Source organism: Hyperolius riggenbachi, chromosome 4, assembly GCF_040937935.1.
Source record: "Hyperolius riggenbachi isolate aHypRig1 chromosome 4, aHypRig1.pri, whole genome shotgun sequence".
In the NCBI taxonomy this organism is placed as follows: Eukaryota; Metazoa; Chordata; class Amphibia; order Anura; family Hyperoliidae; genus Hyperolius; species Hyperolius riggenbachi.
Window position 1 is genome coordinate 388,255,378 of NC_090649.1, and position 21,741 is coordinate 388,277,118.

A 21,741-nucleotide genomic window follows, 5' to 3' on the forward strand; every position below is an offset into this window, starting at 1 on the left:
ATCAAATCAATATACAGAAATTCTCACTAATGCTAGATACACACCATACAATTATCTGTTAGATTTACCTGCCAGATAGTTTTTTTCCAATGATTGGAAAACATCTATCTGGCAGGCAAATCTAACAGAAAATTGTATGGTGTGTACCTAGCATAAGAATTCATGGAAAAGCATGCGATCGATCTGAGCAGGTGACAGATTTTTTGTCAGATATGACGGCAATGTCAAAAACACCTGATCTGCTGCATTCTTGTTCAGGGTCTATAGCCAACAGTATTAACGGCAGAGGATTAGCAGGATACCCGGGCAACTGGTATTGCTTAAAAGGAAATAAATATGGCAGCCTCCATATTCCTCTCACTTCAGGTTCCCTTTAAAGTGAAAGGGATATGGATGCTGCCACATTTATTTCCCTTTAAACAATGCAAGTTTCTTGGCCTCCCGCTGATCTCTTTGGTTGCAGTAGTGTCTGAATTAAACACCTGAAACAAGCAGGCAGCTTATCCAGTCAGAGCACCTGATCTGCATATGCTTGGTCAGGGTCTATGGCTAAAAGTATTAGAGGCAGATGATCAGCAGGATAGCCAGGCAAGTGGTATGTGGCAGCCTCCATATTTCTCTCAGTTCAGGTGCGAGTTATTTTTCAGTGTTTCTGCTGTATTGCCTACATTTATCACCATTTTAAAGAAGTTGGCATGGTACCGTAAAGATCTTCACAGCTCTTCATTATTATCTGTTTTGCATTAATAATTTGTGAATGAGATCTAAAAACTGTGATTCATTTTTTTGAAGTTATTTAAGCTTCCCAGGTCAGACCTGACTTCTAATTGGACATGTCTGAACAAGCTGAGTTTGAAGCATGTTAACCCTGTAATATGCTACATTGAGGAATTAATAGAACATTGTATACTAGTGTTCCTCAAAGGAAAATTCTCTCAGGGCTACTGACAAACTACCTGTGATGAGTCAGGCAGTAAAGCATTCCCTTAAACACTCCCTGAGGCGATCTATTTAGCTGATTACATACACTCAGCACATGCACAACTCAATAATGTTTCCATTTTACAACCATTGACATTGTCAGTACAATATTACTGTAGCAGAGTTTGGGCAAACTCTGTAAATATACAGCAGAAATAGTATTCTATTATTATGCTGTCTGAGGTAGACGGTATATATAAATTCCTTCAAATCCCTGTTTGGAGATAGCAATATGGAGACCCCATATTATTTTCAGACCTGCACCCACAGCCCCGCTACCCGCACCCAACTCGCAACCTGCTTTCTGGTGAATCTGGTACTCCCACCCGCAGACCCGCAATCCGATTAAAAAACGGGTACCCGAACCCGACTCGCATTTCAGGCAAACAGCATGTACCCGACCCGATGCAGGCCTCCACCCTGGTGTGAGTTCCTTTAGGGCCCTAGGGTTTCCTAAATGCTCAGTTCAACCACCCTTCGGGGTGGATCATGGGACAGTAATAAGTACACATGGGGGCAGTCATGTATAAGTTCAGCTATTTAATATTTAGGCTTATTTTTTGTCTACCTGGGTATAGTATAATGGTTATTGTATGGTTTGGATACAAATTTGTATCATGTCTATGTATATATTTACTAGCAGTGCTGGTAGGCTGCTGTTCTTATGTTATCTGGTGTGCTTTTATTTTTTTACATGACATGATGCCTTGTTTGCTATGTTTTTACTTTTTGTATATCTTATAAATAAAGAATCTTTAACTACTAAACGTCCGCCTCATGCCAATTGGCGTGAGCGCGGCGGAAGCCCCAGGACCGCCTAATGCCATTTGACGTGCAGTCCTGGTGGTGTGCTTTGCTGGGAGCCCTGCTTGATGGAAGGAACTCCGCTCCGCCATCAGACTCCCAGCGGCTCTATTGACACCGTACTGCACTGCGATCTATGGAAGGGCTGTACTGGACAGCCTTGTGACACAATCCTAATTGGATAGCAGCAGTCCTAAATTCCTTTCCAAGCCAGAAGACATGCGTGACAGGATAGGATTCCTCTATAGATGAAAGCCTCCACCACACCCTCAGGTTAGGACATTCACCTTAAGAACACCTCTGGGATGTTTACCTAGGCCAGGGGTCTGCAACCTTTAAGACATAAAGAGCCACTTGGACCCGTTTCCGAAAAGAGAAAAAAAACTGGGAGCCGCAAAACCATTATAAAACAAATCATTATCAGATATGACCCCCATATGCACAAATCGTTATTAGATATGACCCCCATATGCACAAATCGTTATTAGATATGACCCCCATATGCACAAATCGTTATTAGATATGACCCCCATATGCACAAATCGTTATCAGATATGACCCCCATAGGCACAAATCGTTATCAGATATGACCCCCATATGCACAAATCGTTAGCAGATATTACCCCCATATGCACAATCCTTCAGCAAATATGACCCCCATATGCACAAATCGTTAGCAGATATGACCCCCATATGCACAAATCGTTAGCAGATATGACCCCCATATGCACAATCCTTCAGCAGATATGACCCCCATATGCACAAATCGTTAGCAGATATGACCCCCATATGCACAAATCGTTAGCAGAAATGACCCCCATATGCACAAATCGTTAGCAGATATGACCCCCATATGCACAATCCTTCAGCAGATCTGACCCCCATATGCACAATCCTTCAGCAGATATGACCCCCATATCAGGGGCGTAACTAGGCCCCACCGGGCCCCCCTGCAGATTTTCTGAGCGGGCCCCCCCCCCCCCCCGGGGCCCGCTCGCGGCCGTTTTGTGGGTGCTGGAGGGGTGGCAGCATGAGGGGAAAGCCTTGCCCACAGTCGGCGGGGAGAGGGGTAGTTCCCCCCTCTCCCTCACCTCGGGGAGTGACGTCAGCCGCTAGAGGGAGAAGTCTCCGATGGAACGCACGGAAGCAGGTATGTATCTGCCCGCCGCTCGCTGCCCACCACAGCCCCACAGACACTTACGAGCTGGAGGGGAGCGCAGAGGGGAGAGCCCCAAAGTGAGGGAGAGGGGGGAACTACCCCTCTCCCCGCCGACTGTGGGCAAGGCTTTCCCCTCATGCTGCCACCCCTCCAGCACCCACAAAACGGCCCCGAGCGGGCCCCCCGCGGGCGCAGCGCAGGGGCTGCAGGGCCTATTCCTACGCCCCTGCCCCATATGCACAATCCTTCAGCAGATCTGACCCCCATATGCACAATCCTTCAGCAGATCTGAAAAGAAAAACCCATTTACTCACCTAGTCAGAAGACCTCCTGTCACGATCTCCTCCTGTCCCGTCCTTGTGGCGCGCAACTCCCACAATCCTCTTCCTACGTCACGTCCTGCCTGCATTACACTGCAGGGCTACGGGAAAATGGCCGCCCGAAGCCCTGCACTGCACTGGTCCGGCGGCCTCTCTGATAGGCTGCCGGTCAGCGACAGCACACGTCACACGCGCGCCGCAGCCACTGACACTGGAGCCGCCTAGGAGCCGCGACGAAGGTGAAAAAGAGCCGCATGCGGCTCCGGAGCCGCGGGTTGCAGACCCCTGACCTAGGCAATCTCCAGCCTGTCACTATCCTCCTGTACTCTCATATGTTGCTTGGTCTTCAAAGAATATTCACCTCAAACATAAAATACACATGCTTCCATAGCATAAAACCATTCAAATGTTTTATCAAATGTAAAATGTGCATTCATATGCTTTTGCAGTATAAAAAAAAATCGCTCTGATGTTTAATGGGCTCTACTCCATACGGTGGCTGCCCAGCCGGCTGGATGGTCTCCTCGCCTCATAGGCTTCCAGATGCCAGCTCACTCTGCCAGTCCACACTGAATTCATTTGTGACCCCACCCCTAGGGGGATGGAGGGCGTGGTATTTTGGCTTGGAAAGGAATTTAGGACTGCTACTATCCAATTAGTATTGTTATTGTCCAAATTTGCTGCTTGTGGACTTGGAATTGCAGCGCTATCTTATATATGCTTTATACTGTTTTTTATTTTTTTAAATTATACATCCATTGTATGCTATATATCAGCACAATGTTTTGAATCAGTAATAGATGGCAACCTACTAGATTTTCCTTAGCAGGCTGCTTGCTATTGCCATGCATATTTATTAAAATAAATTGACATTAACTCAAGACATCTCCCACCTTGGATGTTACCGATCTAATAGTGGACATTGTGCATCTTGATTTCTCTCGTCTGTCTTATGTTGTTGCCGCGATTGCGCAGCTCTCTTGACATCCCAGCGCGTGTGTGTGTGTGTGTGTGTGTGTGTGTGTTGGGGGGGGGGGGGGGTGTTCAGACAGGAAATGGATTAGGCCACATAATGCTTCAAAGTGAGGCTTCCTCCGTGAAGACAGATGGGCTCACCAAGCTGACGTTGACAGTCTGATAAGGTGGCAGGGTTTTTCAGGTAACTAGTAAAAGCCAAACCCACAAGTAACGATGGATACGAATGATTATTATTTTTATTTTGTACTTTGCTTTAACATTATGGACTTCATGTAAAAATGCTTTTTTTGATAGCTGTCCTTTAAACTGAAAAGTTACACTGAGACGACTGTGTTGTCTAGTAGCCATGCAACCAGTAGCTGCATGTATGTTACTGCATTTACTATTTGGGTCAGAAGATCACCATCACTTACATTTCTTTAATAATAATAAATTAGTAATAGTTGTCAATAATACTATTCACCGTGTTCTGTGATAAAATTGACCTTTACATTCATTGCATTCAGGTCATAAGTTATATGAGCAGAGTCCATGTTGCAGACTACAATACCCATTAGTCACTTCCCTCACCTCTTTAGTGATGGACGGCATCGCTGATGCATTTTCACAGTACTTCAGAGCCACAGCTTTCTGTCCAAGATCTTTATAGCACTGCAGAGTATAAACAGTGAAATGGAGCTGAAACATCCTGATGCTAAAGAGTAATGGTGGCTACACACATCAAGATTCAACCATACACAATACATTGTAAGCTCAAAGCATAACCTTAAAGCAAACCTGAACTGAAAAATAAAAGTCAAAATAAGCATAAACACTTCATACTTACCTCCCACGTGGTCTGCTTATCAATCTCATTCACCTCTCCTGCATCCTGTTTTCCATATAGATCAATGGAAATCTCTGTCCTCCATTTTAAAAATGTTGATGACTTCGTAACCCTGTTAACCCCCTTGGCGGTATGAAAAATACCGCCAGGGGGCAGCGCAGCAGTTTTTTTAAAAAATTTTTTTTAAATCATGTAGCGAGCCCAGGGCTCGCTACATGGTAGCCGCTGCTCAGCGGCATCCCCCCAGCCCCGCCGATCGCCTCCGGCGATAGGCGATCAGGAAATCCCGTTCAAAGAACGGGATTTCCTGGAGGGCTTCCCCCGTCGCCATGGCGACGGGGCGGGATGACGTCACCGACGTCATTGGGAGACCCGATCCACCCCTTGGCGCTGCCTGCCACTGATTGGCCAGGCAGCGCAGGGGTCTGGGGGGGGGGGGGCGCGCGCCGCACCGGATAGCGGCGATCGGGCGCGCGGCGGCGGCGATCGGGGTGCTGGCGCAGCTAGCAAAGTGCTAGCTGCGTCCAGCAAAAAAAAAATTATTTAAATCGGCCCAGCAGGGCCTGAGCAGCACCCTCCGGCGGCTTACCCCGTGTCACACACGGGGTTACCGCTAAGGAGGTTAAGCAGTAATATCCCTTAAGCCATAGGGAAACATGGACATTACCTTGCACATCAGTTGTCCTTTTAGTTATAGCTCACAGCACCTGATATAGTGAAAAATGGCCCTAAGGCTTCAACTTCCACTTCCGGAGAGACAAGTCTGGCTAGATCTACTTGGAACTGGAAGGAATAAAATGGTGAGCTTCTGAGAAGAACTGATGGTGAGGTAAGTATGTAATATTCGTTTGTAGGTACCAATTTAAAATCAACCATTAAATCAATGGTACAAAAAAAAAACAACCCCCCCCCCCCCATGATAAACCTTATGACAACCAAATGACAAAGTGCTAAAGCTTCAGATATCTATGCAGATATAACAAATTAATCAGCAATTAAACAGTGGAACAGTGAGGAGTGGTACAGACATTGGCTGTGTGGCAAGGAGAGGCAGAGGACTCCCTAATTGAGGGAGTCCTCTGTCTCTCCTTGCTGCACAGCTGATGTCTGTACCACCCCTTACCACTGTGGGCTAAGTATCTTACTATATAATACACTATGCACTTCATTTCTATGGGCTGCTCCACTGTTGAATTGCTGAGGCTCCCTTCCCAGAGTTTGACTTACTGGAGTGGGTAGTGCAGGGGTATTGGGAAGATGGGCTGCCAGTTTTCAACATGATTGCCACTCCATCCAGAACCACCCTCCAGGGAAGTGAGTGAGTAACTACATGGAGCTGTGCGGATGCCAATGACATCTGCATAGATCAAACGAGTACTGACACTTTGCCATTAGGTTGTCATACGGATCATTATGAGGGTTTTCTTGTTCACAATTAATTTAATGGTCGATTTTTTTATTTTTATTTACACACAGATAATGTTGCACAATCTGCATCTCTGACTTGCATTGTACTGAACCCGGGTTCAACCACCTGGGGGCTTAGTTACTGATATTATTGAGTTGATAATATATATATATATATATGAGGATATTGCATATGGCCCAATTTTGGCAATGAGTTTTATGGGGTACAATCATTTTTAAATGTTTTTAACCAATTGAATTATCGTAAGTGTCTATTGTCTATATTTGACTAATCTAAAATAAAGATAGCATGTAAATATATTTTCCTAATACAATCGAGTGGTGCTATTTTTATGGGATCTCTCTCTCTTCCTTTTTTCATTTTACATGGAAATATGTGGAAGTCTGCACATGTGCATACGACTACATGCCAAAATGCCTTACTATAAGCACCTTTCTGACAGCACTGTTAGCTTATATCAGTCCCCATACTGTGCCTAGTCATTCCTGAATTTCCATCGTGGCCTGACCTGCCTGATTTATCTTCCTCTGTACTCCTGTTGTGACCTGACTTGTCTAACTTTTCCTGCTTGACTTCAGCCTCTGACCTTGAACTCCACCGTCCCTGATCGTGACTTTGCCCAAGATCCGCTTGCTGTGCAAGATCCCGGCTAGTCCAGACTTCAGCTGTGAACTTTCCTCGATTGACACCTGCTTTTCCCAACCAGTTTCAAGGACTCCAGTTTGCTTGTCACTGCTTTCTTGCCACATCTCCACCTGTTTTCCCTGTCACCGGTGGGCAATTCCACAGGCTGCAGCCTTTTAGTCACTTGCATTAAAGAAGTGAAGAGCAATGACTACTTACAGAAGACTCTGCACTGTGAAAACCTGTGCCAACCACTAGCGATAGAGTCAACATAAAGCTGCATATAATTTACCTAAAAGCTGTATTACAAGCAAGCTCATGGTGAACAAAAACTCCTGTGTATAAGGGGCTTCAAAGGGCCAAAAAGCCCTCTTACTAAATTGTTATGCAAATCAAAAATGTGCCTTCTTAAAATAGAAGGTATTTGCGATTATTCAGATTGGAGTGAGCCTATGATGTCTCCCACAATGCATCACTGATTTGCATATTTAGCAGTGGTGTATTGTGGGAGACATCATTTGCTCACTCCATTCTGAATAATCACAAATACTTTCTGTTTTAAGAAGGCAAACTTCTGATTCACTAAAGTTTGTATGTAAGTCATTATCATTGACCTTCTCTGAAGCTGCATAATGATGGAGAAAAATGCTTTAGTTACCTTTGCCAGAAACACATAATTGTATTTGGAGTAACCCGGATGCATTTCTTCTGCCTAAAATAAAAAAAAAAAAGTAGCAAAAATTATCAAATAAAAAAGATAGCAAAGTATAAAACTTGCATATGAAATCAAGAAAGAAAAAAAATAAAAACAGACTGTGAAACACTCCTGCTGTCTACTGTGGAGGACATTATTGGTCACATTATTATTGTGTTACAGTATTTATGATCTATGGTGTTTAAGCTCAGAGGTATTGAGAACATGAGTTCCATAGAAAGCACTCTGCTGTACTTTAAAGAGAACCCGAGGTGTGTTTAAATATAGTGACCAGATTTTTCTTGGCTCAACCTGGGACGGGAGGTGGGAGCTAGTGCGGTGCGCAAAACTCGCAGCTCTGATAAATGGGCGTGTCCATGACCATCGAGGGGAAAATGGGCATGTCCATGATATGTGGGCGGAGCGAACTATAATGTAACTGATGCAGTGGGCCAGAGTTTCCTCCCAAAACACAGATAGGCAAAGTGACCCTAAAGGTAATTAGGCAATGTTCCCTAAACACATAAGGAAGCAATGTTCCCAGAACAATGTAGTGAAATGGGAGATTTGCATCATGGATGTCAGTAACTATCGTTACCTCTGACACATGAAATGCAGCAGAAAACTATTACTTTGACTCCATAATGAACCGTAAATGAGGCAAACATTACCTCATGCGGCTACAGAGTCCCACGGCTGGGACACCCGGTGGCCAAAAGTGGGACATAACCTGGGACACATTGCAGCCTGGGACAAGGGACCCTGAACCTGGGACATGTCCCAGGTAAAACGAGACGTCTGGTCAGTGTAGTTTAAAGAATGTTATCTGCATACAGAGGCTGGATCTGCCTATACAGCCAAGCCTCTGTTGCTATCCCAAACCCCACTAAGGTCCCCCTGCACTCTGCAATCCCTCATAAATCACAGCCATGCTGTGAGGCTGTGTTTACATCTGTAGTGCCAGTCTCAGCTGCTCCCCCGCCTCCTGCATAGCTCCGGTCCCTGCCCCCGTCCCTTCCCTCCAATCAGCAGGGGACTGGGGTTCTGCAGGAGGCGGGGAGAGCAGCAGACTGACACTATAGAGATAAACACAGCCAGCTCTGACAAGCTGTGTGTCAGCAGCGTGGCTGTGATTTATGAGGGATTGCAGAGTGCAGGGGGACCTTAGGGGGGTTTGGGATAGCAACAGAGGCTGGGCTGTATAGGCAGATCCAGCCTCTGTATGCAGATAATATTCTTCAAACCCACCCCGGGTTCTCTTTAACCTTTTTTCTGAATCATTTTTATTTCCCATGTATTAGACAGAGACTGACGATAGCCAACTCTACTCCTGGTCACAAACAGACATGGTTATTTGCTGGTAATTGATGGCACTCTCCCTGCCACAGAGTAGAAGAAGACTCCTATCCATTAGGCAGTTTCATCACAGAGGCGTATGACCGGTCTCACTTTGTTCTGCAGTATTACAGTGACCTCAAATACTTGGCCAAGATCATAAAAATCAATCTGCCACAAAAAGAACAAGGCACAAGAACAGTCGTGCTTTGATCCCGATGACAAGGATAAATGAAGAACTCACTGCAGAGGGAAATAGGACGGAAGAAATGGAAAGCTGGAGTGGAGACATCCACAAACTATGAACTGTTGCCATTGCTGCTAGGAACATAATTCAGCATACTTCTCAACTCATAGCTGGCTGCTGAATAAGCTGGAAATGAGATACTGATTATAATGTTAAATTACAAAATCATGTATTAATATATTCAAAATCATATTTTTTTCCCGGTCTTTAGTACTGACAACTGGTTGTGGAGACGGTAAGGGGTCCTGTGGGCAAGAGAAGAGTCACTTACTGGTTGGGCTTGCTCCTCGATGGGGTGCAATGTAGGTGCATAGGCCAGCCATTCTTTCTGCCAATGTTAGAGGGAGGTGAGAGGAAGAAACAATTTGCATCTAGAGACATGTCTGAGGCTCCCTTCCCAGAGTCTGACATTACTGGAGTGGGCAGTGCAGTGGCATTGGGAAGATGGGCTGCCAGTTTTCAACATAATTGCCACTCCATCCAGAACCACCCGTCAGGGAAGTGAGAATTAGGTGTAACAGTAAGTACATGGAGCTGTGCTGATGCTGCCAATGACACCATGGAGTAGTGTCCAAAAGACATCGAAAGTGAAGTGCAAAACTGGTGGTAGGTTATTCTAATTGCTTTGTCGGGACTGTACCAGGAGAGTCATAACCAAGCAAGCAAGGGCGGAACTACATATCATATCACTCCCCCCACAACACCCCCTCCCCTCTGAGGTTCTGCACCCACCCCTATGAGTAACTCCCTTATGTTCAGGCTTAGGCATTCACATATTTTAAAGGGGAAGAGAAAGCTTGAACAATATACATATGCTATTAGAGAAGCTGTGACACTGTCCTTCAGACTTATTAGATTCTTATATTCATACAAAGTTTTATATGTGTCTTTATTACAGCATTTGCTATGTACTGATTTATAGCTAGTTGGATCTGCCCAGCCCCGTATCTATGGAAATAGTGCAGGGCGCCGGATTGAGTGGCAGGGAGGGTGGGCGCAGCGGTGCGGGGAGCGGGCATAGCAGTTACAACTCACCTGCCACAATCCCTGCACGCATGCAGCCTCTCTTCCTCTCCCAGGTGTCCATCGCATTGGTAACAGCGCCTCCCTGTGATGACGTGAACACATGTCATCGCAGCGGGCACTGTTACCAATGCAACAGACGCCTGGGACAGGAAGGAGATAGAGGCTGCGGGGGATCGCAGAAAATGAGTTGTAACTACACTATGCCCGCTCCCCACACTGCTGTGCCTATGCTGAAGGCACCCACCTATCTAACCTATACTCGGGGGGCACTTATCTATCTAACCTATACTGGGGGCTCCTACCCATCTAACCTATACTCAGGGCACCTACCCATCTAACCTATACCCAGGGCACCTACCTATCTAACCTATACTGGGGGAACCTAGCCATCTAACGTATACTGGGGGCACCTACCTATCTAACCTATACTGGGGGCACCTACCTATCTAACCTGTACAGGTGGCAACTATACGGGCTACCCTATACTGGAGGCACCTACCTAGCTAACCTATACTGGTGCCAACTATACGGGCACCTACCTAGCTAGCCTACTTTGGGGCAACTATACCTGGCTACCTATACTGGGGGAGACCTAGAGCTGGCTTATAATACTGGGGGCAACTAGACCTGGCTAACCTATACTGCAGACACCTATACCTTGCTCCATGGGGGAGAGGGGGAGGCAGATCTAATGGTAGCTATCCTGAAGGCCTGTCAGAAAGAGCATTCCCCTTAAATATCTTCTACTTTTAGTAAAAGTGCTGTGCCGCTTTAAGTCCACAGTAAAGGCTTTTCTCAATCTATAAAAAAACTCTCAAAAGAGCCACATGCATGAGTTCACCTAAAAATAAATTACTAAGCTAAATGTGGAATTTAGAATATTGGGTAAGTGTAAGGGATACTTGCTCACACAGAAAATATATTCAAACAACAGAGGCCTTATGACTCTGTAATAGTTGATGCTAGTGCATGTGATCTGTGATACTAAAAAAGGGAAGACAATTATTAGCACACAATGTTTAGTAAGAGCGGTGACACACACGAGCCACTCAAAGAAATTGAGGAATACCCATATTTCTGTAATAAACTTTCAGCTTGGCAGGCTGGGTACATGAAATAATATATAAATAAATTACACATTCTATAAGTAATACAGATTTTTCATTGCCATGTGACTCTAACCAAATAACATTGTTTCCTAATGTTCACAAAAGGGGATGTAGACTATACTCTGCAAGGAAGTTGGCACACACTGAATGTACTCAGCTACTTGACAATGCATGTGTTGCTATCACATACTGCATGCTAACACTCCACTGATGAGATTTCACAAAAGATGAATGTACGGACTGCTGCTGGAACTGGAAGTATCACAGAAGTATTACAGATTTCCCACAACAAGCTCATGGTGAATCAGAACTCCTAAGAGTGTGTGGGGCTGTAAAGGACCAAAAAGCCACCTTACTAAAAAAATGCTATGTAAAACAGAATTTTGCCTTCTTAAAACAGAAGGTATTTGCTAACGTTCCGGTTGGAGTGAGCTCTGAGGTGTCCCACCGTGCATCACTGCCAAATATGCAAATTGACCCTTTGTTGCCCTTAATAGCTAAACACACCCCCAGAACTGCTGGAATGTAATGATGTGTCAGCTTGTTATTACAGAGCCAAACTAATCCAACATGCATACAGACTGTTTCGAACTGGTTGATCCTAATCAGTGCTTGGCATGGATTTATGTGGCTCTATGGGGTAGTAGGACTTGAAACACCCATAGTTACAGATTGCCCCGCAAGCTTGTTGTGAACCAAAACTCCTAGGAGTGTTTAAGGGATTGAAAGAGACCAAAAAGCCTCCTTACTAAAAAGTATGGAAGCTTTCACGAGGAATACCAGCACCCTTTTTTTTTTTTGTGGATTGTGCAAAGGTTTGTCTGTATAATATTTTATTATCAAAGGTAATCTCTCTCCCATATGGGATATTGATCTGGACAGTTAGGCCTCTTTTACACTTAGTCAGTTGCTCTCCGTTATAACTGAAAGAAAACAGATTTTCAAAGTAATGCCCATGTTTTTCTATGGCACCGTTCACACTTAAAGAGGAACTCCAGTGAAAATAATGTAATAAAAAAAAGTGCTTCATTTTTACAATAATTATGTATAAATGATTTAGTCAGTGTTTGCCCATTGTAAAATCTTTTAAATCCCGATTTACATTCTGACATTTATTACATGGTGACATTTTTACCGTTGGCAGGTGATGTAGCTGCTGCATGGTTTTTTTGCAGGTGGAAACAGCTGTAAACAGCTATTTCCCACAATGCAACAAGGTTCCCAGACAGGAAACTGCCAGGAGTACGTACTCAAGAGTTTATTTTGGGAGGAGTTTATCACAATATCAGCAATACAGAGCCCCCTGATGGTCTGTTTGTGAAAAGGAATAGATTTCTCATGTAATAGGGGTATCAGCTACTGATTGGGATAAAGTTTAATTCTTGGATCGGAGTTTCTCTTTAACGCGTTTTAACTGAAATCTTCTTTCCAATGCACTGCAAAAGGAAAAACGCGTACCAACACGCACTAATGCACAACGCATGCCAACTGATTAATTGTAAATAGGCCCTTAAAGGGAGTCTGAAGTGAGAAGAATAGCATGGCTGACATCTATATTTACTTATAAACAGTGCCAGTTGCCTGGCAGTCATGCTCAGCCCTTGGTTATAGTTGTGTTTGAGTCACACACCTGCAACGCGCATGCAGCCAGTGGAGTCAGAGCATCTGATCTGCGTGCTCATTCTGGGCCAGTGACTTGAAGTATTAGAATCAGAGCAGGTGAGGCATTTGCCATTGTTTACTAGAGAATCCATAAAGTAGACAGAAGCATTAGGTCACAGCATTCAGTGGTGGCGTTTTTTTGAACACATACGTCATACGAGTCTTTCTTTATCATTTGTCTGTTGTGTCTATTACATTATTTAGTCGCAGGCAACGACTGTAAGAATGTGCCTTGTGCGAACACTATGCAGTAATTTATTTATAATAAAACATAACACAAGTAAATAGATGTTCTCATTCACTGAAACGAAATTAAATATTTGCCTTAAGGAAATGCTGTAGGGCCTCCTGTACAGTGGAAGTGGGTGGATTTCCAAAAAGAGTAGCAGCAACTTTTCTCTCTATCCAGGACAGCTGAGACACCTGGGGAGAAAGCAAATGGCTGTGAGTGTCTGGATGCTCTCTGCAAAGCAATGCAAACATACAGTATACAGTAGCCTAACTATATCATAAGGAATAAACCTCTGGCCTCTTCTTTTACTGGCTCCATCCCCGTACAGGAGAAGAAGTAATAACGCCTTAACCACTTAAGGACTGCAGTCATAAAACCCCTTAAGGACCAGAGCCTTTTTTTCCATTCGGACCACTGCAGCTTTCACGGTTTATTGCTCAGTCATACAACCTACCACCTAAATGAATTCTACCTCCTTTTCTTGTCACTAATACAGCTTTCTTTCGGTGCTATTTGATTGCTGCTGCGAGTTTTAGTTTTTATTATATTCATCAAAAAAGACATGAATTTTGTCAAAAAAATGACTTTTTTAACTTTCTGTGCTGACATTTTTCAAATAAAGTAAAATTTCCTATACATTTGAGCGTGAAAGTTATTCTGCTACATGTCTTTGATAAAAAAAAACCCATTCAGTGTATATTTATTGGATTGGGTAAAAGTTATAGCGTTTACAAACTATGGTGCCAAAAGTGAATTTTCCCATTTTCAAGCATCTCTGACTTTTCTGCGCACCTGTCAGGTTTCATGAGGGGCTAAAATTCCAGGATAGTACAAATCCCCCCCAAATGACCCCATTTTGGAAAGAAGACATCCCAAAGTATTCAGTGAGAGGCATGGTGAGTTCATAGAAGATTTTATTTTTTGTCACAAGTTAGCGGAAAATGACACTTTGTAACAAAAAAAAAAGAAAAAAAAAAGTTTCCATTTCTTCTAACTTGCGACAAAAAAAAAAATGAAATCTGCCACGGACTCACTATGCTACTCTCTGAATACCTTGAAGTGTCTACTTTCCAAAATGGGGTCATTTGTGGGGTGTGTTCACTGTCCTGGCATTTTGGGGGGTGCCTAATTGTAAGCACCCCTGTAAAGCCTAAAGATGCTCATTGGACTTTGGGCCCCTTAGCACAGTTAGGCTGCAAAAAAGTGCCACACATGTGGTATTGCCGTACTCAGGAGAAGTAGTATAATGTGTTTTGGGGTGTATTTTTACACATACCCATGCTGGGTGGGAGAAATATCTCCGTAAATGACAATTGTTTTCTTTTTTTAACACACAATTGTCAATTTATAGAGATATTTCTCCCACTCAGCATGGGTATGTGGAAAAATACACCCCAAAACACATTATACTACTTCTCCTGAGTACGGCGATACCACATGTGTGGCACTTTTTTGCACCCTAACTGCGCTAAGGGGCCCAAAGTCCAATGAGTACCTTTAGGATTTCACAGGTCATTTTGAGAAATTTCGTTTCAAGACTGCTCCTCACAGTTTAGGGCCCCTAAAATGCCAGGACAGTATAGGAATCCCACAAATTACCCCATTTTAGAAAGAAGACACCCCAAGGTATTCCATTAGGAGGATGGTGAGTTCATAGAAGATTTTTTTTTTTGTCACAAGTTAGCGGAAATTGATTTTAATTGTTTTTTTTCACAAAGTGTCATTTTCTGCTAACTTGTGACAAAAATAAAATCTTCTATGAACTCACCATACTCCTAACGGAATACCTTGGGGTGTCTTCTTTCTAAAATGGGGTCATTTGTGGGGTTCCTATACTGCCCTGGCATTTTAGGGGCCCTAAACCGTAAGGAGTAGTCTTGAAACCAAATGTCGCAAAATGACCTGTGAAATACTAAAGGTACTCATTGGACTTTGGGCCCCTTAGCGCACTTAGGGTGCAAGAAAGTGCCACACATGTGGTACCGCCGTACTCAGGAGAAGTAGTATAATGTGTTTTGGGGTGTATTTTTACACATACAGATGCTAGGTGGGAGAAATATCTCTGTAAATGACAATTATTTGATTTTTTTTACACACAATTGTCCATTTACAGAGAGATTTCTCCCACCCAGCATGGGTATGTATAAAAATACACCTCAAAACACATTATACTACTTCTTCTGAGTACAGCGATACCACATGTGTGACACTTTTTTGCAACCTAGGTGCGCTAAGGGGCCTAACGTCCTATTCACAGGTCATTTTGAGGCATTTGGATTCTAGACTACTCCTCACGGTTTAGGGCCCCTAAAATGCCAGGGCAGTATAGGAACCCCACAAGTGACCCCATTTTAGAATGAAGACACCCCAAGGTATTCCGTTAGGGGTATGGTGAGTTCATAGAAGATTTTTTTTTTGTCACAAGTTAGCGGAAAATGACACTTTGTGAAAAAAAAAACAATACATATCAATTTCCGCTAACTTGTGACAAAAAATAAAATCTTCTATGAACTCACCATACTCCTAACGGAATACCTTGGGGTGTCTTCTTTCTAGAATGGGGTCATTTGTGGGGTTCCAATACTGCCCTGGCATTTTAGGGGCCCTAAACCGTGAGTAGTCGTCTTGAACCCAAATGTCTCAAAATGACCTGTGAAATCCTAAAGGTACTCATTGGACTTTGGGCCCCTTAGCACAGTTAGGCTGCAAAAAAAGTGTCACACATGTGGTATCGCCGTACTCAGAAGAAGTAGTATAATGTGTTTTGTGGTGTATTTTTACATATAACCATGCTGGGTGGGAGAAATATCTCTGTAAATGACACATTTTTGATTTTTTTTACACACAATTGTCCATTTACAGAGAGATTTCTCCCACCCAGCATGGGTATGTGTAAAAATACACCACAAAACACATTATACTACTTCTCCTGAGTATGGCGATACTACATGTGTGACACTTTTTTGCAGCCTAGGTGCGCTAAGAGGCCCAACGTCCTATTCACAGGTCATTTTGAGGCATTTGTTTTCTAGACTACTCCCCACGGTTTAGGGCCCCTAAAATGCCAGGGCAGTATAGGAACCCCACAAGTGACCCCATTTTAGAAAGACGACACCCCAAGGTATTCCGTTAGGGGTATGGTGAGTTCATAGAAGATTTTATTTTTTGTCACAAGTTAGTGAAAAATGACACTTTGTGAAAAAACAATAAAAATCCAATTTCCGCTAACTTTTGACAAAAAATAAAATCTTCTATGAACTCATCATACACCTAACAGAATACCTTGGGGTGTCTTCTTTCTAAAATGGGGTCACTTGTGGGGTTCCTATACTGCCCTGGCATTTTACGGGCCCAAAACTGTGAGTAGTCTGGAAACCAAATTTCTCAAAATGACTGTTCAGGGGTATAAGCATCTGCAAATTTTGATGACAGGTGGTCTATGAGAGGGCAAATTTTGTGGAAACGGTCATAAGCAGGGTGGCCTTTTAGATGACAGGATGTATTGGGCCTGATCTGATAGATAGGAGTGCTAGGGGGGTGACAGGAGGTGATTGATGGGTGTCTCAGGGGGCGGTTAGAGGGGAAAATAGATGCAATCAATGCACTGGGGAGGTGATCGGAAGGGGGTCTGAGGGGGATCTGAGGGTTTGGCCGAGTGATCAGGAGCCCACACGGGGCAAATTAGGGCCTGATCTGATGGGTAGGTGTGCTAGAGGGTGACAGGAGGTGATTTATGGGTGTCTCAAGGTGTGATTAGAGGGGGGAAATAGATGCAAGCAATGCACTAGCGAGGTGATCAGGGCTGGGGTCTGAGGGCGTTCTGAGGTGTGGGCGGGTGATTGGGTGCCCGCAAGGGGCAGATTAGGGTCTAATCTGATGGGTAACAGTGACAGGTGGTGATAGGGGGTGATTGATGGGTAATTAGTGGGTGTTTAGAGGAGAGAATAGATGTAAACACTGAGCTTGGGAGGTGATCTGATGTCGGATCTGCGGGCGATCTATTGGTGTGGGTGGGTGATCAGATTGCCCGCAAGGGGCAGGTTAGGGGCTGATTGATGGGTGGCAGTGACAGGGGGTGATTGATGGGTGGCAGTGACAGGGGGTGATTGACAGGTGATCAGTGGGTTATTACAGGGAAGAACGGATGTAAATAATGCACTGGCGAATCGATAAGGGGGGGTTTGAGGGCAATCTGAGCGTGTGGGCGGGCGATTGGGTGCCCGCAAGGGTCTAATCTGATGGCTAACAGTGACAGGTGGTGATAGGGGGTGATTGATGGGTAATTAGTGGGTGTTTAGAGGAGAGAATAGATGTAAACGATGGATTTGGTAGGTGATCTGATGTCGGATCTGCGGGCGATCTATTGGTGTGGGTGGGTGATCAGATTGCCCGCAAGGGGCAGGTTAGGGGCTGATTGATGGGTGGCAGTGACAGAGGGTGATTGATGGGTGGCAGTGACAGGGGGTGATTGACAGGTGATCAGTGGGTTATTACAGGGAAGAACGGATGTAAATAATGCACTGGCGAATCGATAAGGGGGGGGGGTTGAGGGCAATCTGAGTGTGTGGGCGGGCGATTGGGTGCCCGCAAGGGTCTAATCTGATGGGTAACAGTGACAGGTGGTGATAGGGGGTGATTGATGGGTGATTGATGGGTAATTAGTGGGTGTTTAGAGGAGAGAATAGATGTAAACGATGGATTTGGGAGGTGATCTGATGTCGGATCTGCGGGCGATCTATTGGTGTGGGTGGGTGATCAGATTGCCCGCAAGGGGCAGGTTAGGGGCTGATTGATGGGTGGCAGTGACAGGGGGTGATTGACGGGTGATTGACAGGTGATTGACAGGTGATTGACAGGTGATTGATAGTTGATCAGGGGGGATAGATGCATACAGTACACAGGGGGGGGAGGGTCTGGGGGGGTCTGGGGAGAATCTGAGGGGTGGGGGGGTGATCAGGAGGGAGCAGGGGGCAGTTTAGGGACTAAAAAAAAAAATAGCGTTGACAGATAGTGACAGGGAGTGATTGATTGGTGATTAGGGGGGTGATTGTGTGCAAATGGTGGTCTGGGGGGTGGGCAGGGGGGGGTCTGAGGGGTACTGTGGGCGATCAGGGGGCAGGGGGGGGGCAGATCAGTGTGTTTGGGTGCAGACTAGGGTGGCTGCAGCCTGCCCTGGTGGTCCCTCGGACACTGGGACCACCAGGGCAGGAGGCAGCCAGTATAATACACTTTGTATACATTACAAAGTGTATTATACACTTTGTAGCGGCGATCGCGGGGTTAACAACCCGCCGGCGCTTCCGATTGGCCGGCGGGTTGACGTCGCGGGTGGGCGGAGCCTATTGCCGGTGGATGCGCGCGCATCCCAGCGCGCGATCCCCGGCCAGAGAGTGCCCCAGGACCTGACGCCAATCTGCGTTACGTGGTCCTGGGGCTGCCACTTTGCCGCCGCCAATATGAAGTAGGCGGTCGGCAAGTGGTTAAACAGTGCTGATGTTCGGGTTTCTTTTTTGTAGTTTTTACATGAACAGCACATTTTACTGATTTCCAGTTTGATCTGGCAGTTTCTGCACAACACATTCTCTTTTTCTGTGCAAGAAACTAAGCATCAGCGCTGACTAAAAAAGCAGATACATGCTACCATTTTTGTTGCATTTACTTAGGTATTGTGAAAAATTATGCTGCATTTCAGAATCAGAATCATTTTTACATGTTAGCATCCTCTGTGAATTGACATTTATGAGGCATTTACCTCACAAATCCATAATTGACTTCACAGGTTTGGTTATTTACCTCACAAGTTGGTAATTTACCTCACAGGCTTGGTTATTTACCCCACAACAAAGACTGAGGTTAAAATGTCAGTACGGTTCCACCCCCCCAGTAAGTATACAGCAAATATCAACAAACAGTCTAAAAGACTATAGGGGTTTTTAGGAACAGCAGAAGTCTTTATTCTTCATAAGTACAAAATTCTCTTCGATTGCAGTCGTGAAATGTAGACAGGTTACATAGACATCCAAATTCACAGAACCAAGATTGCCTGACAAGTGTTGCACGGCCAAAAGCCGCTTCCTCAGAGGCACACGAGCAGCTAGGAGAGCTACACTCAGTCACTGAGGAGAGCACATGTATGTGCTACACTCATCGTTACAGCATTGCAGATTGTGGGTTCCTAATCCAGGTTTTATGTGATATTTATATTTTCGTGTGCCTCTGAGGAAGCAGTTTTTGGTCTGCAGCTGTCCCCTGTCCGTTAGTGCAGGAAGAGATACCAGCACTAGGGGTAGAGCTGAGTGGAGACAAGAAGTCTGACATCGCTGGACTCCAAGGAGCAGGTGAGATAAAGGCACGTCTTCCAGCTGCGCGTTATACTCAGCACGGGCACATGCCAGCCGGGACACTGACGGCTGCAAGGGGGCTAGTTGTCACCCCCCCGCATGCTGACAACCGGGGCGGCCCACTCCCAACGCTACCCCTTGGAACACCACTGGATGGAAGTGATGGCTTGCAGTTACTTTCTGTTTTAGGAAGGTAATAGTAAACCTGGCATCCTGACTGCCTATAAATAAACCGTATTGTCGCAAAGGAGTACTTTCAAACATGACAGTATGTGGTCCCATGAATTATCATGGCTGATTTTCAGTGTCAGTTTCCTGTAGCCCAACAGGAGATGATGAAGCTATACAAATCATCAATACAACCTAGTACAGAGATGGCTCACCTTGGCACTCCAGCTGTGACAAAACTGCAAATCCCTTCATGCCTCTGCCTCCCCGAGTTATGCTGTCAAAGTATTGCAAAGCCTCATGAGACTTGTAGTTCCACCACAGCTGGAGTGCCAAGGTTAGTCATCACTGACCTAGTATAATAAATACTTTTCTGGTAACAGAAAAGTTCAGAGTGATGACTTTTCCACTTATGAGTCACAGTCCAGTCAGTAGGAAATTTCAGTTCAGCTAAGTTCAACTGAAGCATGTGTGAATGAACTGTCCTGTAAGTGTCAGGGTGTGAGGCACACTAATTCTCCCTGAATCTAAAATAAGGCAGCCTTGTCTTGAGAAAGGACATTAGTCACAAGGAAAGAACCTGTTTAACTGTAATAATTCGGATGTACTACACAAATTCCTAAAGGAAAGACATGGCAATGTAAAAAAAAATATAGAAGGATATTTCCTGAAGATATGCCAGGTAGAAACACTGTTCAAAAGACATAATTTGGTCTAGCAGGACATCATTAGTTGCTAGCAACAACAGAAGTGCCTCCAAATCATGGTTTATTGAGTTACTAAGAGAGTGCTACAAAGCACAGAGGCTCCTTACTGGCCTTACATCCAGTGGCATGGACTCTCTACACCCAAAAGTAATAAGAGATGTTTTACTCAATTCCCTTCCTCATGCAAATATAACAGAGCATCTATTTTGCATGGTACCATTAATGTAGTATGAAACTCAAATTTCATCTATGGTCTAAAGCAGGGGTGTCAAACTCAACCGCACAAGGGGCCAAAATCTGATGCAGAAGATATACCCAGGAAACAACCAAGGTCATTAGACAGATGGAACAGAACTCACAGTTTAGTTTGTGCCAATTAAAACTTAGAAATATCTAACAACATAGACTTTAGACACGACACAGTTGCTTTGAAGAGATAATTTTTTTTATTTTTTTTTGCTTTTGTATTATGAAATAATTAATTGTATATGTAGTACAGCTAAGAAATAGAACATTAATAGCAAAGAAAAAGTCTCATATTTTTTTTCCAGTACAGCAAGAGTTAAACAAAAACTTCAGTTATCAATGCAAAATCGTTACTCTGAGCTATTCCACCCACTGGGTACAATACAGTCCTGTTTTCTGAGGCCTTTAAACAGCCAAGAAACAGTGAGAGACAGGTTGAGATAAGGTTTTACTGCAGGAAGGTTCAAAGGCTCATTAGCTCGGCTTTGTGTTATAGTTTAAAAGACAGAGTGTGGTTTCTAAACTGCAAATATGCCAGAATAATGCAATGTTATAAGAAAAAAGCTATATAACTGAAAATAAAACTATGAGACTCTTTTCATTGCCACTAATGTTCTATTCATTATTCGTACTACACATACAATTCATTATATCAATAGTTTTTTCACTTCAGGTTTGCTTTAAAGCAGACAAAGCTTTTCATTTAGCTTTTCTTTTTTCTAAAGAGTGACGTTAACAGAGCATTAGATAATAAACAAGGATCAGCCCGGGCAGGGACGTTTGGTCACCTATGGAAATAGGAGGTTGCCAATTACTGCACAATAAAATAGCAAGTCCAGCCATCTATAGCTAA

General features: G+C 44.3%; 1 protein-coding gene across 1 annotated transcript in view; it reads right to left on the minus strand.

Moving 5' to 3' along the window:
• The window catches only part of RMDN2 (regulator of microtubule dynamics 2), a 113,214-nt gene that overhangs the window by 4,125 nt on the left and 87,348 nt on the right, over positions 1–21,741 (minus strand). The window contains exons 8-10 of the mRNA XM_068232144.1: positions 13,519–13,617; positions 7,780–7,833; positions 4,813–4,893 (exon numbers count right to left, since the gene is read on the minus strand). Of these exons, the coding sequence (XP_068088245.1) occupies positions 4,813–4,893; positions 7,780–7,833; positions 13,519–13,617 (234 nt within the window). The remainder of the gene's footprint in view (positions 1–4,812; positions 4,894–7,779; positions 7,834–13,518; positions 13,618–21,741) is intronic.